Consider the following 21,088-nt stretch of genomic DNA (forward strand, 5'->3'; position numbering starts at 1 on the left):
AAGATGCCATTATTTTTTTTACTAATTCATAATTATCTCCCCTTGAAAAAAGGCGTGGCCATTCATTTGATAAAACTTTAATCCCCTACACCCAAGGATACTTTGTGTCAAGTTTAGTTGAAATTGGCCCAGTGGTTCTTGAGAACAAGATGAAAATGTGAAAAGTTTACGCCAATGACGACAACAGACAACGAACAAATTTATATCAGAAAAGCTCACTTGAGCCTTCAGCTTAGGTGAGCTTAAAACCTATATAAGCAATTAATGTCAAATGATAATCAGTATTTGACTTAAATGATAGATTTTATGTACTTAAAAGGTCATTGTATCAACCAAAGAAAAAATCTTGACTTTAAACGAGACTGTTGATATTCTTGTTTCATCAACTTGTTTGTCAATAACTTAACTCATGTTATTGTATTTTGAACAACAGAAAATTGAAGAAAAAATGTTAGTGAATATGTAAATGTAACCAAATAAGAGGAAATTTTCTTAAATGATTTCATTCATTTCATATCCATAATTTCATAATTATGAAAAGACACATTTCAATCATACAGCATCCACATTCATATATATATTCCAGATTGTATATAGCAGAATTATTTTACACAAAATTTATTTTAAAACTGTAAAGAGGCTGTCTTCATTGAAACTATAATCAAACTCAACAGATCGTATTTAAATAAACAAGTTCTATTATAAACTCCACTACATGAGGTTTAATTTGAAAACAAAAAATGTCACCCCTTTTCCTTTAAGATATCAGTAATTTTACAGTGAATTGTATCAAGGTTGTTCCAGGAATTTGAAGACAAATTATAATCTTCTGTGTTGCTAAAGTTCTCTAACTCTGATAAAGTCTGTCGTAACACTACCACCAACTCCTTTATCTGCATCCCTAGCTGTTTGAAAAAATAAATATAAATTGATTGAATATTTTTAGAGACTTCATCAAACAGCATCAGTAAATCTCATTTCATGAAATTTTGTAATTTAAAAAAAAACCCAAACAAACAAAGAATATCTTAAGTATCTGTACCTTTGTATTTATTTTACTATCATTATCCATTAGTCTTGGTCTTTTACTGCTGGGCTAAAAAAGAAACAAGAATGAAATCAATCATGAATTCCTGAATTCACACCATTTTTAAGAGTATCTTTTCAATTACAGATTAGAACTAAACAAGCAAGTAATCTGAAACAGAATATAAATTATCACCAGATGCAATGTGTCTGGCAGTAGTTAGAATAATCTATCTTTGATGAGGGCTTGTCCCATATAGTTGTAATGTAGCATTTTGGAGCGGATCCGCTTTGAAATGATTTCAAAGTATAAAAAAGGAGTTGCAGAGAAAATAACTAACAAATTAATCATAAGGAAACTTTTTGAGATAGGATATGCCCTTTTCACATGAAAACTAATCCATATTATGATTCAACTCAATTTTTTCTTGCATTATTGTCAATACACAAAATGAATTCCATCGTCAAACAGGGTACCTAGGAAAATGTCATTTTAATGATAGATCGTTCTATCTAGCCTGGCAGTCATAATTATTTTGATCAGAAAAGCTCACATTAGCTTTTGATTTGGGTGTATAAAAATTATTAAACACATTAAGCATCAAATTGGATCTTTTGGCACTCTAAGATTACCTCTTCTGTTTTTATAGAATTATTTCTTTCTTTGTTAACAGTAGGATTTGGGTATGGTTCCTTCATCAAAAACTCCAGTCGACTCAACTCTTCACAAGTGTACGGCATCTAAAAGAAAATATAATTACAGAATGTTCTTGTTCTGACTCTCACTTCAAACAGTGCTCTAAGACATTCTAAGAACTGGTTTTATTTCACCAGTTCTTGCTGGCTTAACCAGTAAAAGATGAGTATCAATGTTAACAGAAAAACAATAGCCTAAATGGTGAAACGTTTCCTCAGCAATAGTCAAGATAATAATGTCAAGTTTTTGCAGTTTAACTATTTGCTTTCTTATCAGAAATGTTGCCATTATTCAAATCATCTTTTACTTATTCTTTACCATAAAATGCATAGAATTTCATAACGAAGACTGGTTTAAAGGCAATGAATTGTTTCATCTCTTAAGGAACTTCAGATACGTTAATAATGCTAAGGTAGCAAGAATCCATATAATCACTGTTCATAACAACTCAATGTAACTTCACCTTGCTAAGAAACTGAACCACAAAGTCTTGAAGCTGAGGTTGTTGATCAATACAATTTGGAACCACGGATTCATGTATCGTGTTTTCAGCAAAATCTGAAAAGACAAACAACACCTAGCGGTGAATAAGTAGGTCAGGAGAGGTCAAGGTCATCACAAAGAGGTCAGATAACTTCTTCAAAATAGGAGGCTGCTGTTAATTTATTTCAGAAAAATATGAATGACAAGGCAATCACTCAGATTATTAATGCGAAGAAACTTTTTCATGCATAATTCTATCAATTTCTTACAATCTTGTGTACGATTTTTTTGTATTTTTATCCAATTTCGTTGAATTGATCTGTAGCTAATTTTTAAAATGATGTATATTTGAACTGAGATCTGAGATTTAGATATTCAGTTTTATGTCTTTATTATGAAGGAAAAATAAGTTATCGACTTAAATTCTCCTTCAAACTTTTTGTCCGATAGTTTTTTAATGAAAAATTGTCAGTTACCTCTGAAGTTGCTGAACCTGATTTTACCAAATGATTTCAGAAAACAGACAATGGTCAGATGTAGGTGGTTGGTACAGCCTTGTTGTAACAGGGAACTCATCACAGACAGAATCTATAAACAGACATAAATGTCCAGTAATACATTTAAACATAAGATCCTGCCAAGACTACTCCTTTTTGTGAAATAAATTTCATCTAAAACAAGTGTTTCACAAAGTAGGTAAAAATCTCTACCTAAAGACATCTTTCAAACAATGTTTGCTTGGCCTCTCCTAACTTGGATAATAAAATTGGGTGGGTAGTTAGGGGAGATTAAAGATTTTAATATGAAAACATTTACAAATATAGAGTTTAAATTGTTAATAATAATAAGAAAGCTTTGAAAAGAATTTTAAAAAATACTAGTTTTGATGAGGTTAAAAAAATTGAGTCAGGCCTTTTAAGTCAGGAGAAGGCAAACAAACATTTTTTAAAGAGGGCTTATATCATTTCAGAGTAAAGAGGTGGAGGGGGATATTTATTTTATCCCCATTTTTTATGCAGAGTGGTCTTACCCTGGACTCATTCTGACAAGTCTAAGTTGATGTCTTAAGGGTATGCTTCCATAATTATCTGACACTTTTTTAAACGTTTAAAACCAAAATCACTGTTTTCCTTACGGAAGTTGACAGATTCCAAAGTGTGTCTTAGTTTTTTGTCTCATATCTAATTTATCCCCTAACATAACTAGGCTATAATAAGATGTATAAAATTTCCACAAGGTTGCTTGTGTTGGGATTTTTAATTTAAAAAGTATAAAAGTGACATTAAAAAAAACAAAACAAAAAAAAGAAATTGATCTCAGAGGATGGCATCTCTTAACACTTTGCCCTTAACGTAAGGAAGATTAAATTTACTTGTATTGCTGTTCTAGATAATTAAATGTGAATCTTAACTAGCTTATTCTAGATAATTAAATGTGAATCTTAACTAGCTTATTTATTTCTTCTTAGTGAGAGGGTTATACAACACATGTCACCTTTGGTGTTTGAGAGGCTCTGTCAAATAGTGGGAACCTCAGAAGTAGTTACCATGAGAAGGGATTTAAATGATTTTTCTGAAATGCTAACTCCTTTATTTAATCCACAAGCCTATTTTCGTGTGATGTATAACGGAAGTCATAGAGAAGGCTTTAGACTGCCGGATTCCGATAGAGATTCTATGTTTTGGCCTAAAACCCACCGGGTAAATTGGAATTTATCCCAGAGCCAGATCTACAGCAGAAAAACACTGATTCTTTCTGACTGCTCTCAGAGTCCACCAGGATTTGCATTACTCCAACTGCTCCGTCCTGTCGTTACAATAATACCAATCGATTCGGTGTGTTTTACATTGCATGGCAAAGAATATATATCCAGTTCTGCATTTCGAAATAATATGTCGCCATTATCAGTGAGACCAAAATGCCATATCCATGGGCCCTGTAGTAGTGGAATTTTCCGAGGAGTAGAATTTGACGATGCCTACTGTTTTGCAAGTGATTTTTGGCCTCCATCTGCCTTAGCATGGATCGATAGATGTCACTCGTGGCCGAGTCCTCACGTAGTTGATGATATTGTCAGGAATGGATGCCACTTTGTAGCGATAGGGCACAAGCTAGGAAATCATGAGGAAAATGAATGGAGAATTTCGTTCTCTCTTGCAGAGCAAAAGCTTGTATACACAATGAACCACTGTCAGTTTCTTACATATGGTTTACTCAAGCTAATTCTAAAAGAAGTCATCAAGGAAAGGATAGAAGAAAGTTTACTTTGCTCTTATCACATGAAAACAGCAGTATTTTGGGCTATTCAGCAAAGTTTAACACCTCATTGGTATCCAGAAAATTTTCTGAAATGTTTCTGGGTCTGCTTTAAACTTCTTAAGTGGGTGTATGAAGGCGTATGTCCAAACTTTTTCATTTCGGAAAACAACATGTTTTTAACAAAAATATTCGGTGAATCTCAAAGGAAGTTATTTCTCGAGCTATTCGGACTGTATGAGAAGGGTATGGCATTACTACTACACAGTCACTCCATCAGATCAATGATTATAATTGGTCTCTGTAATCCTGGACTACGCATGTATAACTCTGATGACGTCAAAGAAGTTGTGTTCGATTTGAATCTATTTTTTGAACTTAAATCAAATAATCCAATGTTTATACCAACTCTGAACAGCTTGATTGAGTTCCCAAAAATAATGGAAACTTTGATGAATGGACGACTTACAAACTATCAAGTTCTCTCGGCACACAAGCTCACGGTCAGCAACCTCCAGTGCACAGCTTTTTTGCTACTAAACAGGTGCGCTAACACTGCTGAGAACAAGCTTTTGTATAAAGCTGATAAAATATCGTGCTACATGTTGAAACTGGTAGCAAAATTAGGGTATTTTTCTGATATCCTGTACCTTGCAATGTATTATTACAAGACTTTCAGATATATGAAAGCAATATCTGTTTTACAGATAGCAAGGATCTACTTTGCACAACCATACGTCATGCATTCGCGTTACGTAAACAAAGAGAGGTATATCGAGGCGTTTGGGGGACAGTCTAGTGAAATAAAGATGAGGAGAGCTGTAGCACAGGATATCGTGCTCTATAGACACATTTGTTATATTAATGAATTAATCTATGAACCAAGTCCAGTTACTAGCATGCAAATCTCCCCATTCGTAATGTTACACATGTTGGAATTCTTATGTTACAGACAATGTGATGAAAATCTTGCAGAAGTAGCCTTATATGATTTACAGATCTTTGTCAACCAGGGAAAAATTCAGCTCACAGGTTATAGAGATATATGTTGGCAGATCTTAGGGATTTGTCAGCAGCTCAGGGGCGACTTTCCAGCTGCTCTGTATTCATATCGACAATCAATGAGAGAGTATCCCACCCACAACCTACAAAACGTAACGCTGAGGAGAATACATGATATTGTGTGATATTTCATGAAGATCTATTTCACGAACTACAAAGTGTTTCAGATGATAATTCAAGATTTTTATTCATCACTACCGAACACGAAAGCATAAAAAAATTAACAGTAGAGACACTAAAATATTCAGATCTTGTATTTTCAATTACTCTTTATCTGTATATATCATCTTCTTAATCTAATAATGCATACTTAATTCAGCTCTATTCAAGTACAAAAGCTTGCGTATGATTTCTTAAATTTTATTTTTCTATTGAAAGTTATTGGAGAAAAAAAAATTATCTTTAAAAGTTCAAAATTCATTTTGTCACAGAACGATTTTTAATTTATAAATGTATGCTGTAACTTATAGTAAACGTCTATGAAACTTGATGTAAATTCTAATTTATAATTTTTTATAAGTCAATGACATCATATTCTTTATTCAATAAAACAGCTTTAACCCATCTCTGACATCTGAATTAATTTGGTCTCTTTTTCCTTTTTTCGGTTTCATTAGTAAACATTAACCTGATTTTGTATTGATACTAAGAAAAATTAATTCAAGAACATGAAAAGAAATCTCTGACTTTGGCCTTCATTTGGATATCAAAATATAAAGACGACCTTTTAAAGATTAAAAGCATTCTTTTCTATCCCTACGTTGATCTGATACATGTATATACACACTGTAGACTTATCCTTGATCTTGAGATAAAAGACACTACAGATTTTGACATATCTTTTTCATGATTGGAATTTTAATAGAATGAGACATTGCAATATTTTAACAGAAGGAAAAATACGTCCTCGAAATTGTCACCATGCAACAGAAAAAAATATTTATTACTTTATCCAATCTAGACTTTTTTAAAAGATAGCCTTGGGGAGAGAATGTAACAAAACACCTGACAGAAGTTATAATCCTCCTAATTTTCTTCCATCGGATAACGTGTCTTAGGAGGAGTAAGCATCCCCAGTCGACAGTTAACACGGTGTATGTAATGAACAGATAGAGGAACTTGTCCTTAGTCAAATTTAGTAAAGAACTGTCTGATTCAACATACAGTAATTATGGATATAAATTTAAATAAATAATTTAAAAGTTTCAAGCATTTAAATATTTTTCCAATTTTTTTGAATATTTATCCTGGAATGCTGCACAATACGCGGTAGAGCAAACTTTGCACTCTCTCAGTTGTCTCTTTTTTTCATTTTTAGCCGATTAAGTTATATTTAATCAGTCTTTATTTCCTGACGGAAGCTGAAGGTTTAATCTTAAATTAAGCATTGACAACTCATCTAAGGAGTACACATTTATATAGAAGTCATCTTTTGATGTCATTGTATACTTGATATACCCCCTAAAATTTCACAAAATCCATTTTAATGTTAAAGCACTTTGGTTTTTTTAGTTTTTTGTTTCTTTCTGTTATTTAAAGTAAACTCGGTACAGTATATAAGGAAGATAGATTTCAACATCCTGTTTAATTAACCAACAGGAACTCTTGAATAATGAATACTAATGTATTTCCTTCCTTAAGTAAATTGAACAATGAGAAAGAAAAAATAAAGAACAATAATAATCGAATTAAGACAAAAAGTCCACAAACAATACAATTCTATGAAAAAGGGCTTTAAACATGGAACCGGAAATTCAAGAGGTGGGATCAAGTGCTCAGAAGAAGAAAGCATCCCCTGTTAATTACAAAGAGATTTCAGAAAGTCGATACATTTTAAATATTTATTGCAAGAACGTAGTAAAAAGTAAAAATCGATTTTTTTAAAAATCTACATATACACAATAAAATACAATGTTGTAAACAGTGCAATGTATCTCTTCAGGGATTGTCATATTATTCTATTATTACACTGAGTCAACTTCTGAATGTAATTTGTTAATAAGTGATAATGTTTAAATATCGAGTTAAGACCACATCACCAAAAGACTGTTGGAAGACTATCTTCGTCATTTTGAATGGATTCATGTTTAATTGTACTAAGTGCCGCCAGTGGTTTCCTCCACTGTGTCAAATTACAACACTTGGTGACAAATGAGAAAGTCTAAAACAATCAAATGTATGGATTGTAAGAGTTCATAAGTGATGTTTATTATATAAATTTGTGTTATTTAATATTGTAACATTTTCTTCAGATAAATAAATTCCGTGAATATTCAGTTATTTTATTTTTATGCCCCTCTTCAAAAAAGAGAGGGGATTTTGCTTTGCTGCTGTTTGTCTGTCTTCGGACCAATTAGTTTCCGTTCATTTTCTTCAACACCGTTGCTTATACTGAAATGAAATTTAGTATACAGATTTATCAGATGCATATCTAGTTTAAATATCTGTTTTGGGTTCGATCTTGCCATTTTTGACAGATTTTTGACAGATTTATGCCCCTTAGACTTAGAAAAATTCTGAAATGTAATTTGGTATACAGCTTTATCAGTTTTATTATTTGGATATAAATGCACCATTTTAGAGTTATAACCTTTGGACTTTGAAAAATTCTAATTTGGGGGAGGGGGCATTAGTGTTTTATAAACATCTCTTGTTATTTTTGGATCTCACGGATTATTCATGATAGTTTATTTTTTTAATTTACGGAGATGCAGGGACGAATTTATCATCCGTGCAAAAAAGCGATCTGTTATTTGTACTATTTTTATTTCCGTGATTCCGTGACCTGACCGTGTTTTGTTAACGGAGAACAGGTTCGTCGTGCTAGAATGAATGGCTAATTCATTACCGAAAAAGATCTGCTTCGATTTTGGGACTATACACTTGATGAGAGTTCCCTCACAAAATTACTGGCATTTTAGACAATATATTTTTGCATTTTTTAAAATCATTATTATAAATGCTACAGCACAAACAAAATTCAAATTGCCTTAACTCCTTCCTGGTCATTTTCTTTCTAAAATATTTGATTTTTGTTTACTTATACACACACACAAATTCAAATAATCTGTTGATATTCAAACAATGTTTGGGCTAATGCTGTGTGATAATAGTTATGTTTATTACCTATTTTGTAATATTTCTGTATGCTTCTTAACTATGTACAGTATAATAATTATTGTTAATTCTAAAACAATGTTTAAAATCTACATTTGTAGGAGGAATTGCGTTTTCAAGGAATTTTACAAAAAAATATAACGTAACGTGCAACGCAGCCGAACTTGGTATTGGTGATATGTTTTGTATCACCGAGGCGTTACACTAAGTTTCGTTAACCTGTTAACTCAGATTTGAGTTGACCAAGTATAATAAAACAATATTATACAGATTTAATAAAATAGTACAAATATCAACGGTTTCTTCTTGATAGGACAACCACTAACTGTGGTCAACGGGTGTCTCCCGTACACAAATTTCTTCGGTCCTGCCACTTCACAAGTACTGACTCGCCACCTCTCTCTCTATACAACCAACTAGCTGCCTGATTCAGGTCTTACGTGTTGGTTTACTGTGAAACACTTAGCAGTCCATCCCCCTGCAACCATCTGCCTTATTCAGGTCTTATGACCATATGTAAGAGGAAAAACAAGCCAAGGTTTATGAACTCTGTCACAAGAGAGGGCGCAAATGCACTGCAATACTACTAGTATAATCCCAATGCGGTCTCCGTACAATGGCAGATTTAAACTACTTGTTTGATTGTAAAATTAATATTTTTAGTGTTTAAGACTTTAAACAAAAGCGTAGGTCTAACGTTTATACGAAACTAAACAGCAATTTCCGTTTCAATATTTATTAACCATGGCAAACCGTTCATTGAAATCAAAAATCGATGCATTAAATCGTGTATCAAGTGTTGTCAACTTGTGTGCCAAGTTACATTAAAATCGGGAAAAATGTGTTTAAAAGGAATTTTACAGAATTTTCTGTTTTGAGTAACCATGGCAACATTGTTCTTCAAAAACGTAAATCGATGTATTAATTTTATTTTTCATAATATAGTCTACTTGTATGCCAAATTATATTGAAATCAGACCAAAATTATGGGAAAATAGCCTTTTAAAGGAATTTTACAAAAAATTCTATTTCTTAGTAACCATGGCAACACAGTTCAAGGAAATCAAAAACCAATGCACTATGTTATGTATCTTAGTGTAGTCTACATGTGTGCCAAGTAATATTGAAATCAGATCAAAAGATTAGGAGAAGTAGCGTTTTAAAGGAATTTCACAGAAATTTTTATTTTAGTAACCATAGCAAACCCGTTCATTGAGGACCGATGTAGTAAATTATGTATCTAAGTATACTGGTGTGCCAAATTATACTGAATTCAGATTTTAATTGTAGGACGAGTAGAATTTTAAGAAACTGTTTACAGACAGACGCACGGACAACAGACATCTTACTATCGCTTTAGCTCTTCTGGTCTCTGACCATAGAGTTATAAACCTGTAAATATACGAGTTAGAAATGAAAAATAAATGGTAGTTCCTTAGAGAATTTTTAGTCAGGTCGTTTTTAATCAGTTGGCACGGAGAGGGCCAACAGACAGTTTTCTAAAGATGGTTTTTTCAGAGTAAAAAATGGACTGGTATGTTCAACTGATCCCCATGAATGCTTTCATAATTACCTGTATCTGAAAATTTCTACAATACTAATATAATTTTGTCATAGATACTAACTCTAGTTTGGAAGGACACAAGTTTTTTTGGGGGGATGCTTTTTTTCCTCCTTGGAAACTGAACATTACAGAAATACATTTTTAAAACATTCACAGGAAAAGTTAAACAGTACCTTCAGAAGAACATCATTCTCCAGAAGAGAGGAGAGATGTGAACTGAGTAATACGAGTCGCTCAGCTGACTGACACTGTCTGTAACGGATATGGTCAGGATTGACTGGAAAAATATCCCACTGTATCACTTTTATCTATCAACTCACACATACAAGAAGCACAATTCAACTGAGATTAAAATAGGAAAGTCTTCATCAAATCAAATATAAATAAATTATGATAAATTGTACTGTATAATAAATTCATGGAAACCAATTGATAACAAACAATACTAAAGTTGATGCATACAGAAATACTTTTTTTACTTAAATATAATGTACAAAATTTTAAAGTTTAAATGTTCCTCTTTGAAACAGACTTTAGAAAGAATTGCTACATTTACAAAAGTTCCTTATCTACTAAACAGATCATTGTGTAGAAATCTTGTTCATTTTTTTTTCTGAGGCAAGTGAACACCCCTGCACTTTTTTGGAAACATGTCCACCAGATTTTGATTATTCTCATCAGAGAGGCTAGGACAAAATATGAAGGGAAGGGAGGTCTTCTTCAGATCGAACTTAATTTTCTCATCTGTTCGGTTAAAATAGCAGGTCATATTGTATCTAATTGTGACAATAAATGACACAAGCATTTTTTTGTACAGATTTTTTATTAAGCACCTAAGAGCAAAAATCTTATACAGTATATATGTATGCAGTATATAAAACATGTAACATGTAGTTTCCATGATAAACTTTCTTTTTTCTGTTTGAAAAGTGATACTTGGGCATGAGGACGAAAACGTGACAGAGGGTGAGGTTTGCTGAGCCCTCTATCTCCTTTTTGACCATATACACTAAATACCGTTTATATTTTTAATAGGACGTATATAATGTAGTGTGTTTATCCTGCAAATAAGTATTATATTTTTCCTCAAAAACAGACTATTTTCAACAGATATAAGCATATCTTTGCAGCTGAAACTATGATACCATGGTGTGTCCCATGCATTATATATGGCGTCACCGTGCTTTTTAAGAAGCAGAATGCACAATGCTATATTTTTTCTTTAACCTAATATAGCTTTGGTTTATTAAGTTACCTTTATTTGGTCATGGCAAAATAGTAACTGTAGAATGAAATATAATTCCAGAATTAAATAACGGCTTATTTCTATTACAAATATGTTATTCATAAACACTAACCTGATGATGAAGCACCAAACATCATCATCTAGTAGACGACTAGAAATCTGTTGACAGAAAATTTTCATACGGAATACCTTCCCATTAAAGATAGTAACGCTATTTACACTATCCATGGTCAAAGAACCATGAAAATAAAGTTGTGACATTTTTATATCAGGGACCCACCATCCCCAAAACTCAAAAGAGCATTTTAAAATACCGATAAAGAACAGACTTTTCTAAAAACAGCAGTCCTAACAAACAAAATCCTAGTCAATCGGTGGAAAATATCTCAGATGAGGATGAACATACTAACAGAAAGAATGCAGATGAATCTGATAGTACGACTGAAGGGAAGCAGTATAGATCTGATCAAGGCTTTAGATCATTTTAAGGATGTCAAACAAATGGGAAATTTAAATTAAGAAAATATTAGTGCCCTGCTTTAGAGGTCATTTGTTTTGGATGCAAACAAATGTTCATCCAAATTTTGCATGCCTTGATAACATTTTCTCAAAATATCTATAGACTGATGACCAAAAGAATCTGTACTGAAATAAAATTTCCTAAAAGGATACTTTAAATGTTTGTTAGAAATATAACCTTTCTGGCTTTCCTGACAACATAAGTCTGTTAGGATGATGGGCAAGTTAAGCTCTTTACTCTCTGAAAATATACCAAATATTCCAAATACAATAAACTTTTTGACAGATTTATCAATCGATGCAATTTCTTGGTTTTTTGTGTTTACTATAAAAAAATCAAATTAAAATCATGATAGAAAAACCTATCAATATTAATGAAATTTAAAGAAAATGGTTATCCCTACATTTACAGAAAATGGTCACCCATACATTTAGAGATTGTTCTGAACACAACATCAATCACAATAAATCTGTCTTTGTCCTCCTGATAGCAATCTAGAATCCACCCCCTGGTCTTTTACATTATCTGTGGAAAGGATGGAACAGGTTTTAAAAGTCCATTCTGAACGAGACGTCTCTGACGAGACTATGGCTTTATTGATTTAAATTTATAGCAAAAGACTTGGGCTGAATATTTTGCAAAAACAAGAAATAGAAAAATGATTCTTGATTAAGTCATTTTTGTAGCATCATTTACTGCAACCAAAGTAAAACTGTTTATGATCGCTTATGTACCAACTTTGATGAAAACAAATTTTATGTCCCATTATTGATTAAAACTATGAAATCACCATGGTACATTATTTGACGAAATGTACGTTTCCTTCATTTGAAAAAAAAACCTATGATCTGATAGTTAAAATAATCTCAAAATACTTGGAAGGATTCCTTCCGTTTAAATTCCTTCCTCATACACTTATATATCAGACAAAATAAAACATTTCAATGACTGATCTACTCCATATTTTATCTATGTACAAGTAGCTTCGTCCTTAGAAATGGCTTCTAACTCTACAACACTGGTGTAAGTAATATATTGATAACTTACCTAAATACATTTAGATGTTATATAAATGTTAAATCATGTTGCATAATGAAAAAAGATTAAACCAACTTAAAAATAACTTTTGACTGCCCTCTCCCAACTCGGGATAAAAAATTTATGGGGATTTTTTAACAGGCATATTTAAATCAATGCTGAATTTTTCAAAATTTATTTTCTAGAATGCATGAAAATAATATATTTTTATGTTTAAAAACCTAACAAATTTTAAAAACATTATACAAAAATGAAAGTGATTAAATTCCATACAAATAAGAACTTTTTTTATGGCGGGGGTTTGTTTTTAGAAGAAAATGATCATTTACCCTCTTTGAAGTATTTAACACCTTTGAAGTGTTTACAGTTTAGATTCCAATTTATCAATGCTGGTTGCACACAGAGTTATTTGAATATTGAAATGGTTTATGATGGTTCTGAAATATCTAGTTAATTAATTTTTTCATAAACTTTACCATCATTCGTGACAAATATAGTAAAAATATCCTGAGTAGTCAAGGAAAAAATTAGGCAATTTCTATTTAAAAATAACCACTTTTTTATAGTGTCTTAAAATTTACATCATATACTCCCCATGTTTAAGGTTTTCTTCTGAATTGATAAGATAACTTTTATCAATCTGCTTAAATTCAGCAGATTTAATATAATTCTTTTTCTAATTAAATTTTCAATGCCAGATAAATCTCATTTTGTGTGTGCATAAAGGTCACAAAATTCATTATGCGAAGCATTTGAATTTTTTTTCTCTGTCACAATTTTAATTTGTCTTTTTTTTTAGAATAGAATAATAGTGTACCCGTTATTTTCCCCATGCATAAATTATTTACATCAAACACATTGGAGATAAAACGTAAAGGATGTGATTTATTATTAAGACACAATTTCAGAGCAAAGAAGTCAAATTAAATGTACTGTAGCGTCAATACAAAGATATTTGGCACCCATTTTTTGTTTTGAGATTATATTTAGCGATGTTAAAACGCAAAATGTAATAACAACGCGAAATGTAATAAACCTGGATTATAACAATTTGCGTTATTTCATTTTGCGTCGAATTAATGCAGAATGTAATAACGCAAAATGTAACAACACATTTTGGAGAATCATTACATTTGGAGTTATTATATTTTGCGTCGAGATCAACGCAAAATATAATGATTAATACAAATGTAATAACACAATTTTTGGATTATTAAATTTTGCCTTGAGATTAAGCAAAAGACAGGAACTCAAAATGTAATAACACTCTTTTTGGTCAGCCAGATTGAGAACAATTTATAATAGAATAGTGGCCGATGAAGAAAAAATAAAACAAAAGAAAAAATAGATATAAGCAATTTCTTTCAATTAATAAATTTTATAATATATTTATTTTATTACCAACATGTATTTAAAATCAGTTTAATACTGTATATACTGTAATACATATTGTGACCCTACCCTACCCCACTGATCATCATTTAGACAATTTGAATTCTACACTACCATAGGATGCTTTGATTCACCATTGTAACACTTTGATTCTTGAGAAGAAGATTTTCAAAGATTTTTTCCTTTATATTTCTATGTAAAACTTTGATTCCCCACTGTGGCCCCGCCCAGCCCCCCGGGGGGTCATGATTTGAACAATTTAGAATCTACACTGCCCCATGATGCTTCCATATAAATTTCAGCTTTTCTGTCCCATTAGTTCTTGAGAAGATATTTTTAAAGATTTTTCCTTTATATTTCTATTTGATTCCCCATTGTGGCCCCGCCCTACCCCCGGGTGTCATGACTTGAACAATTTAGAATCTGCACTACCCCATGATGCTTCCACGTAGGTTTCAGCTTTTCTGGCTCAGTGGTTCTTGAGAAGAAGATTTTCAAAGATTTTTCCTATATATTTCAAGGTAAAACTTTGATTTTCCATTGTGGCCCCACCCAATCCCCGGGGGTTATGATTTTAAAAATTTAGAATCCACACTACCTGAGGATGCTTCCACATAAGTTTCAGCTGTTCTAGCCCAGTGGTTCTTGAGAAGAAGATTTTTAAAGATTTTTCCTATATATTTTTATGTATAACTTTGATTTCCCATTGTGGCCCCGCCCAACCCCCGGGGGTAATGATTTTGATAATTTAGAATCTACACTACCCCAGGATGCTTCCATGTCAGTTTCAGGCCCAGTGGTTCTTGAAAAAGATTTTTAAAGATTTTTCTTATATATTTTTTGTCTTTTCTTGATTATCTCCCCTTGTGAGGAGACTTGGTCCTTCATTTTAATAATTTAAATTTCCCTTTACCCTAGAATGCTTTGTACCAAGTTTGGTGAAAATTGGCCGTGTGGTTCTTGAGAAGAAGTCGAAAATGTGAAAAGTTTACAGACGGACAGACAGACAGACGGACGGAAGGACGACGGACAAAATGTGATCAGAAAAGCTCACTTGAGCCTTCGGCTCAGGTGAGCTAAAAATGAATTCTGTCAATCAAAGGAGGCTTTGTGGCAGGTCTGGGTGGAATTTGCTTTTGAGAAGTTGAAAATGCGAAAAGTTTACACAAGACACATAACAGATAGTTAAATAGATAGACCACAGGAGTCTGAAGTTTTAATCGTCAAAAAAAAAAAAAAAAAAAAAAAATCCGGAAAAAAATTTTCCTACCCTTAACTAAAAAAACCCCAGGATGGCAACGTGTTTTGGGGGGACCCACCTATACAAATAGATCTGGGCTTGGTCGGAAAAATCTCGCAACTAATTTAGTATCCGGAGTGTTTGTCCTATTTATTCAAGTTAAGAAATCAAATCTGCTTGACGACTACGGGCTGTTCATGGCCTGTTTTCCAGTTTGACAGCTCATCCTGGACTCCATGCCACTAAACCGGAAGTGAACTCCGAGGTGAATATATGACGTAATTGAAGAAAAGAACCAAAAAAAATGCATATAAAACTTCATGTACAATTTTATGTTACCATACGTGATCAATAAAAAGATATATTTTTCAAACAAAATAATGCTTTATAAGGGCGCTTAGTCTAACTGTCTGGCTCTTTGTCGACATGGCTTTTCAGTGATTTAAATTTGGCGCTTGTAAAAACTGAATTATCTGTCCTTGGTACACATCGTCGTACAAGTAAGAAAAAGAATAAATAACTTTTTAAAGTTCTCTTAAATATATTTAAAATAACTGAATAAAATTACGTTGAACAATTATTTATTTTATTTCATTTGAACAAGTATTCATAAACGTCAAATTTACACTGCGAGATTCTCTTCCGGTTTAGTGGCATGGAGTCCAGGATGAGCTGTCAAATGGAAAAGGGGCTAGGAACGGCCCGTAGTCGTCATGCAGATTGAATTTTTCACATTAAATGAATAACAAAAACGCTCCGGAAACTGAATTAGTCGCGAGATTTTTCTGGCCAAGCCCAGATTTATTTGTTTAGGTGGGTCACCCCAAAACACGTTGCCATCCTGGGGTTTTTTTAGTTGAGGGTAGGAAAAAATTTTTCCGAATTTTTTTTTTTTTTTTTTTTTTTGGACGATTAAAACTTCAGACTCCTGTGGATAGACAGACACTTACATACACTTATAAATCAGAAAAGTTAAACCTAAACAAACTTGCATTCATAAGTAACAAAGAATGAATGAATTTAGTAATGATACCATTGAAGAGATTTTAGTTTTAGTATGTGATATATACTACTTGGACAGGAATAGGATATAAAAAATATTTGAATATCCAATATCATTAATTAAATACTTAATGAAGGAGACTTACATTTTCTTATACATAAAGTAATTAGCAGTGTTCCAGCTAGGGGGAAATAGAGGGGCGCTGCGCCCCGCCCTCAAATCAGTGCGCCCCTCTGCCCATTACAGGCGCCCCTGTGTCCCTTGTGAGTGACCAATTTCATTCTGACTGTCCTTTTAACTCATTAAAATAATTAGTGTGTTCCAAGCCAGATTACGTAAGACTAATCAACAGTTCACACCTCCTGCCAGAGACGATTACGTAATGAACTCGCACTACGGTACCTATAAACTGTACACACTTTCAATCACAGGTGATTAGGTAATTACTTTGATCATTTGACAGCCTGAATAAGGGTTAAAGGCTAAAATATACTTTGAGAATGACCATGCTATCTGTTTTAATCTAAAACAAGAGTCTTGTTCTATAGCGTTCTAAAAATAAATTAGAAAGTGAAAGTAGCATGAACAATGACCTTCAGCATTCTAAATGTGAATTGTAGACGTTTTCAATGAAACAATGATGGAATTTAATATCTTAATAGCAAAGAAATATGTATAAGTAATTTTTTTCACTCTGGAAGAGATTTTCAGCTATTATATATGTAATTGTATTCATGTCATATGGCAGGCTGAAGTTTAAAATCTTTTTTTTTTTTACTTATATACAATTTAATGTACAAATGAACTGACCCACGTTGAAACTTGCCGGTCAGAAAGGAAAATAGGTGTAGAATGTAGAATTAAATTATATATGTCATTGTGTCCATTTTCACAGAAACTTTTCAATTCACTGTTTGTTTGCCCCCCCCCCCCTACATAAAAAACGTTTAATTTCCTAGCGAGATATATGCATGCATCTAGAAGAACTGATCTTTTTTTTTTTTTAATTTAAATTTTATTTCAACTTTCACATTTAAATCAAACAAGTATATACAAAAGTATGTTCACAAATATATCTTCCTTCAAGTATCTATTATAGATAGCGTATACAAGTATTAAATTTACTAAAGGACATCCACATACATAAATTCACATTTAATTAAACACATGTGAAAGTTGTTTAATATATAGGATAGAAAAAGGAGGAGAAGAGGAAAGAGAGAGGGAGCGAGAAAAGAACATTAAAAAGAGAAAATCAAAAACAAAAAATATATAGGGGGCATAGTGTTGTTTTTTTTTTCTTTACATTAAGGGGAGTGTAAAGATTAAGATTTGTTTCTTGAAAAAATTCATAAATACATATGTAAATGTAGACTTGTACAAATGAATCATATCATATCACAGATGCTCTGCCAGTTATTCTCATACTCTGTATATTTACATTGTTTCAAAAGTAAAAATTTCTCAATCAAGAATCTTTCCTCAATAATTGTTTTTAAAGTCATTATACTTAGAACAGAAGGATTTTTATATTTAGTCAAAAAAATATAATTCTTAATTATCAGTGTCATCAAATTTTGCACTTTATGGGCATCCTTATTCTTATGTTTGCAAAATAACATTGTTGTTCTGTCAAAAATTAAAGATATATTAAACTTACACAAAACCCACTCTTCAATATCACTCCAAAGCTCTTTTACTAAATTACATTCAACAAAAAGATGTTCAATTGACTCAATGTCAGTCTTACAGAAACTGCATGCTGGAGATTCTTTTATCTTAAGTTTAAAAAGATATAAATTTGTTGGAACTATTCTATGTAAAATTTGAAATTGTAGCCACTGCAGTTTAGATTCTTTGGTAATTTTAAATGGGAGTTCAAAAATTTTACTCCATTCTTGCATGGTGAATAGATATCCCTTTTCATTCCATTTTAACATGGAAGTACTTGTTTCTTTCTTTCTATTAATAAGAATGTCATACATATCTTTACAGCCTTTCATATTAATGTAAAACATCTTCACAGAACTGGGTAAATTTGGACCATAAGAAAGAAATATATTCATTTGGTTTTTGCTAACAAATCTGTCACACACAGCCTGTTTCAAACCAGAAAATTCAACAAAATTTGTTTTTACACCAAGGTCTTTAAAAGCGTCTAAACTTAAGAAATTCTTGTCTAAGTTGAACAGGTCACTTATGAAAACAAAACCAGCATTAAAGTAGCTTTTAAGAAAGACAGAAGACCCACCCATGGTTATTTTTGGATTATACCATATGTGTTCTTGGAATATATTTTTATTTTTCTCTTGCTCTGCATAGCATATTTTGAGCCAGCTTTTAAGGACATCTACCCAAAAAGTGTTTGTTATTTTTTTACATAATTTAGCAGTAAAGTCTGTACCCATTAACCAAAGATTTTTAATATCTCTGTTTATTTGTGATTGAAATAATTTTACCCACTTAGAATCAAAGTGAATTAATCGTCTTATCCAACTTGATTTTAATGCTATTATAAACTCTGAATAATCAACCATTCTAAGGCCACCATCCCTGTAGTCTTGAATTATAATATTTCTTTTTATTTTACGGACTTTACTTCCCCAAAGAAAAAAATAAATTTCATCCTCAAAAGCTTTTATAATTTCTAATGGTGGATTAGGTAAAGTAAGAATCAAGTGATTTAATTTAGGGATAATCAATGTTTTAATTACAGTTAACCTACCAATGGGGGTTAATTTTCTTAGTTTCCACTGATTCAATACCTTTTTAATTTCACTTAACTTTGATGTATAATTAAGATTAATCATGTCTTTTAAATTTACGGAAAACTTAATCCCTAAAAGATCAAAAGTTGTGCTTTTCCAGTCTAACTTCCACCTAGAATGATGATATACATCTTTTGAAAATTTTTTACTACCAATCCATATCATTTTCGTTTTTTGAATATTTATTTTGAGCCCTGATAAGTTTGCAAAGTAGTCTAATTCTCTGAGAATTCCATCCATAGATTCAGGCGATCCATCAGAAATAAGTGATGTGTCGTCTGCATACTGAGAAATCTTATACTCTTCTCCATCTATTGTTATACCTTTTATATCTTCATTTTTGCGAATTAAAATACCCAAAATTTCAGCACACAATAGGAAGAGGTATGGAGATATAGGATCCCCCTGTCTACATCCCCTTTCTGGATATATATAATTAGAAATAAACCCATTCTGTATGACACAGGACTTAATATTGCTATAAAAAGTCTTTATCCAACTTTTAATTGATTTTCCAAAATTGAAAAAATCAAGTGTTTCATAAATAAAATTCCACGAGATAGTATCAAAAGCCTTTTCAAAGTCTATAAGCATTAAAAGTCCTGGTATTTGATTGCATTCTGTATAATCCATTATGTCATAAATCAATCTAATATTTTCTCCAATATATCTTCCTTTTAAAAATCCAGTTTGATCTGTATGTATTAATTTCTTTAAAACTTTTTTTATTCGTTCGGCTATACACCCAGATGCTAATTTATAAATAACATTTAAAAGGCTAATGGGGCGCCAATTTTTTAAAAATTCTTTTGGTTTTCCTGCTTTTGGTATACAAGTAATTATTCCTAGTCTATTTACATCTGAAAATTGCATTGATTCATTTGCATTATTTATTGCCCTTGTCACAAATATACCAATATCTTTCCAAAAGAACTTAAAAAACTCGCACGTAAATCCATCTGGTCCTGGACTTTTATCATTTTTCATGTTTTTCAAAAAATATAAAACTTCATCTTTAGTTATTGGTCCCTCTAAACTTGCTGATTCCCTCTCACTTAGTCTTGGTATATCATAATCTTTTAGTCTATTGTAAATGCTATCATCTGTTTTTACATTTTCTCTTTTTTTTGTATAAATTTTCATAAAATATCTTTGTTTCATTTAAAATGTCCTCTTGATTGGACATCGTACACCCATCTTCTTTAATAATTTTAGGAATTTGTTTACTGATATAATTTCTAGACTCTAAACTTGCAAAATATTTTGTCGGTTTTTCCCCTTCCTCAATCCATTTAACGCGAGATCTAATGCACTGGCCTTTCATTTTATTTATTCTAATTTTTTCAATTTCTTTTTGTTTGTTTGATAGATTATCTACAGTATTTTCTGTTATGTTCTGTTCCAGGTCTAATATCTCTTTTTCTAACTGAACTTCACACTCTTTTATTTTCTTTTTCTTGAAAGAAGAATATGATATTGTTTTCCCCCTAATCTCCATTAGCAGAGTATCCAGAAATAATTTATCACATATTGTAAATTGTAAATTTTCATCATTCACAGTACTTAAGTTTTCCATGTTATAAACTGGACATGCATACTGGCTTTTGACCTCAATTATCTTTTGCTTAATTAATTCCACATAGTCTTTATCTGTTAACAGAGAATTGTTTAATTTC

General features: G+C 31.8%; 1 protein-coding gene across 2 annotated transcripts in view; it reads right to left on the reverse strand.

Moving 5' to 3' along the window:
• Positions 1-716: 716 nt before the first annotated feature.
• The window catches only part of LOC134233005 (FIGNL1-interacting regulator of recombination and mitosis-like), a 67,934-nt gene continuing 47,562 nt past the window's right edge, over positions 717-21,088 (reverse strand). The window contains exons 22-25 of one of the 2 annotated variants that reach the window (XM_062714999.1): positions 2,187-2,378; positions 1,660-1,767; positions 1,043-1,096; positions 717-905 (exon numbers count right to left, since the gene is read on the reverse strand). In XM_062714999.1, coding sequence (XP_062570983.1) covers positions 2,301-2,378 — 78 coding nt within the window. In that variant the 3' untranslated portion in view covers positions 717-905; positions 1,043-1,096; positions 1,660-1,767; positions 2,187-2,300. The remainder of the gene's footprint in view (positions 906-1,042; positions 1,097-1,659; positions 1,768-2,186; positions 2,379-21,088) is intronic. The other variant, XM_062714997.1, reaches the window with a different exon arrangement.

This window comes from Saccostrea cucullata, unplaced genomic scaffold (assembly GCF_032062105.1).
Source record: "Saccostrea cucullata isolate Sc308-1 unplaced genomic scaffold, CSIRO_AGI_Scuc_v1 ctg1011, whole genome shotgun sequence".
NCBI lineage: Eukaryota > Metazoa > Mollusca > Bivalvia > Ostreida > Ostreidae > Saccostrea > Saccostrea cuccullata.